This window comes from Arachis ipaensis, chromosome B10, assembly GCF_059453495.1.
Source record: "Arachis ipaensis isolate K30076 ecotype BB chromosome B10, ASM5945349v1, whole genome shotgun sequence".
In the NCBI taxonomy this organism is placed as follows: domain Eukaryota; kingdom Viridiplantae; phylum Streptophyta; class Magnoliopsida; order Fabales; family Fabaceae; genus Arachis; species Arachis ipaensis.
This window is the reverse complement of record NC_142435.1, coordinates 109,074,568-109,078,294: the sequence shown is the minus strand read 5'-3', so window position 1 is coordinate 109,078,294 and position 3,727 is coordinate 109,074,568. Positions and strand designations below refer to the sequence as shown.

Sequence of the window (3,727 nt, the reverse complement as noted above, 5' to 3'; positions counted from 1 at the left end):
CTCATCTGAGAAGGTTTGAATGCTTCCATTCTCATGTGTCTTAGAGATATTAGACACAATGACTTCCAAGATTCCCTTATCGGAACAGTTGAAACAAGTCTAGGACACGGTCCAGTTTACTTCAACTATTTTCCAAATAAAATGGTCAGCTTGTTAGACATTAACATTCTTGACTCTCTTTTCCTAAACATCCGAATTCATGGTCTTAACATGAAGAAAGGATCCATTCCAGCTGCTTTAATCTATAGGATTCAATACAAGGTCATGAACACTTGTAATTCTAGAGTCCTTCTTAAATCCCAAGATCGTGAAACTACTTTGTTTGTCATTGACATGACAAAGGCCAATGTTATGATCCCAAGGCTCATAAGGTGGGATGAAATTGATCTTCCCCAGTCATGGTCTATTGACAGAGCTATCCCAACACAACCTAGACAAGCACCTCTCTTACGAGAAATAAAACAAGATGAATCAGGGAAAGTAGAGATTTTCTTTGACAGACGAAACTCTTTTTCCTCCAGGTCTAAAGTAGGAACATCCAATGATTTTGCTTCAGCAAAAAGGTCTTTTTCTGTGACTTCTCAATCTCAGTTTTCAAAAATCTCAAAACCCGTACATTCTGAAATTAATATTTTGGGATTACAAAATAATTTGAACATTTCTCAAGCAGTTTATCAAACCGAGGGTAGGCACTCGGATGATGATATTGAAATTGAAATACAATCTTCCATTCAATCTCCAACATATTCTTCTATGAATGATGGTACCCATGAGTAGCACAGAATTTGTTATAAATAGAGAAGCTTTACGTAAAAACCTTTACTCTAAGGAGTATGACCTCCACAGAAAATGGTATTTATGTACTTATACAGCTGCTCAAATCTCATCATTCAAAGAAAAGTACTATAATTTTCTAAATGAGGTTAAAAAGCATATTCCTTTCTTTGAATGGTTTCATGCTTATTCCATCAAAAATGATATTGATTATCCTTTCAAAACCAAACAAACTTCGCTTTTAGCAAATGTTATTTCAACTTGGAAAGTCAAAGACGGGAACTTAGTCAGATCTGAGTTTCCTCCAAAAGGAGCTTTTATTATTTCAAATACGGAAGGACATAACCCTGTTATGGCCCCTCCCTTTAAATCAAAGAATGTAGATGAAGCTGTCGCCCCAAAAGATATTAAAAATCTCATTGAGCAATCAAATTATACCAATAGATTTTTACAATGCTTGGGTGGCAACCTTTCATCTTCAGGATCTACTTTCTCTTTGAAAAATGTTTTTGAAGCATCTACTTCTAAAAGTATTGAGAAACCACTTTTTAAACCTTTCAAAATGAGTAGCAGGGCAAAGCAAAGTCTTAAAACCTCCATTTTAAAAAAACAAATTGGTGATTCAGAAGTCATTCAAAAAATTGACCAACTTTTAAACCGTTTCACCACTATCCCTGAAACTCCTATAAACTCTGGTGAGTCTACATCTCGTATTCAAACCCGTTCATCCAAAGCCATTAATGCTCTTGGTCATGATTCTAGTGAATCTTCCTCTGATCAGAGTGATGATTCGGGAAAATCATCCCTTAAAGTCAGCCCAATTATGACCAACTCTATAACCAAGTGGAAGGATCTAACCAAATCTTCTGCATACGGATATAATCGTGTCTCCGCTCCAGATCTAGCTCTCGAAGAAAGAGAACTATGTTTTGTCAGCTTCAATGCCAATAATGTCTATGAATGGAACATAGACGGCAAAACCGAATATAACATCATGAGTATGCTTCAGCATATGACTATGGTAGGAACAACTTACCAAGCTGCTCATGAAACCTCTGAAGAAGCAATAGCCAATGTTATTATTTCTGGGTTTAGTGGTCAACTCAAAGGATGGTGGGATAACTACCTTTCTGATAACCAAAAACACTCAATCTTTTCTACTATAAAAGTCAATGATCAAAATGAACCCATCATTGGTGACGACGGGGAACCTATCCCTGATGCTGTCAATACCTTAATCTTTACTATAGCCAGCCACTTCATTGGTGACCCATCCCTTTGGAAAGATCGTTCTGCTGAATTACTTTCTAATCTAAGGTGCAAAACTTTGTCTAACTTTCGGTGGTATAAAGACACCTTTCTCACTAGGGTCTATACTAGGGAAGACAGTCAACAACCTTTCTGGAAAGAAACATTCCTTGTAGGACTTCCCAAATCCCTGGGAGATAAAGTAAGGGACAAAATCCGCAGCTTAACTCCAGACGGGATAATACCCTATGACGAGTTAAGTTATGGACAACTTATTTCTTTTATCCAAAAAGTTGCTCTAAAGATTTGTCAAGATGACAAAATCCAACGGCAACTTGCTCGAGAAAAAATAGAAAATCATATCGATTTGGAAACTTTCTGTGAACAATTCGGTCTTCCTGTTTGCCATCCAAGGAAATCTAAGAGACCATCCAACAAAAAGGTTTTTAAACCCAATCCTAAAAAAACTTTTAGGAGATCTAGAAAAGGTTTTCAAAACTCTAAAAATGAAAAAAGTTTTCAAAAGAATTTTCAAAAGTATCCACAGAAAAATCCCATTATTTGCTATACATGAAAAAAACCAGGACATGTTAGCAAATATTGTAGGTTAAAAAGAAAGATTAATAATCTGAACCTTGATCCTCAGATTGAGGATCAGATTAACAATCTTTTAATTGAAAGTTCAGATGATGACTCTGGACGAGAATCTTCGGATGATATCAATAATATCCAAGTAGATGATTGGTACGCGGAATCGTGATTACACTTTAATTATGTAAAGTTCATTGCTCTTTCTTTCCCTGGAAATGGCGCCAAAAACATGATGCCAAAACCATGGTTCACAACTCCGTGTAACTGACCAGCAAGTGCACTGGGTCGTCCAAGTAATACCTTACGTGAGTAAGGGTCGAATCCCACGGAGATTGTCGGTATGAAGCAAGCTATGGTCACCTTGTAAATCTCAGTCAGGCGGATATCAAACAGTAATGGGTTTTCGAAAATAAATAATAGAATAGGGATAGAGGTACTTATGTAAATCATTGGTAGGAATTTCAGATAAGCGAATGGAGATGCTTTTCGTTCCTCTGAACCTCTGCTTTCCTGCTATCTTCATCCAGTCAGTCTTACTCCTTTCCATGGCTGGCTTTATGTGATACATCACCATTGTCAATGGCTACTTTCGCTCATCTCTTGGGAAAATGATCCAATGCCCTGTCACGGCACGGCTAATCGTCTGGAGGCATCACCCTTGTCAATGGCTTCATCTTATCCTCTCAATGAAAATGGTCAACGCACCCTGTCACGGCACGGCTATTCATCTGTCGGTTCTCGATCATGCTGGAATAGGATTTACTATCCTTTTGCGTCTGTCACTAACGCCCCGCAATCGCGAGTTTGGAGCTCGTCACAGTCATTCATTCATTCAATCCTACTCGGAATACCACAGACAAGGTTTAGACCTTCCGAATTCTCTTGAATGCCACCATCATTCTAGCTTACGCCACGAAGATTTTGGTTAGGAGATCTAAGAGATACTCATTCAGTCTAAGGTAGAACGGAAGTGGTTGTCAGGCACGCGTTCATAGGGAATGATGATGATTGTCACGTTCATCACATTCAGGTTGAAGTGCAAATGAATATCTTAGAAGCGAAATAAGAAGAATTGAATAGAAAACAGTAGTACTTTGCATTAATTTTTGAGGAA

The 3,727-nt window shown here is 37.8% G+C and overlaps 1 protein-coding gene across 1 annotated transcript; it reads left to right on the top strand.

Moving 5' to 3' along the window:
- The first annotated feature begins 769 nt into the window (after positions 1-769).
- On the top strand, positions 770-2,782 carry LOC148581266 (uncharacterized). The gene is made up of 2 exons (XM_088492337.1): positions 770-2,464; positions 2,669-2,782. Exons 1-2 carry the CDS (start codon positions 770-772, stop codon positions 2,780-2,782), a joined length of 1,809 nt encoding a protein of 602 aa, XP_088348463.1.
- The last annotated feature ends 945 nt before the right edge of the window (positions 2,783-3,727 follow it).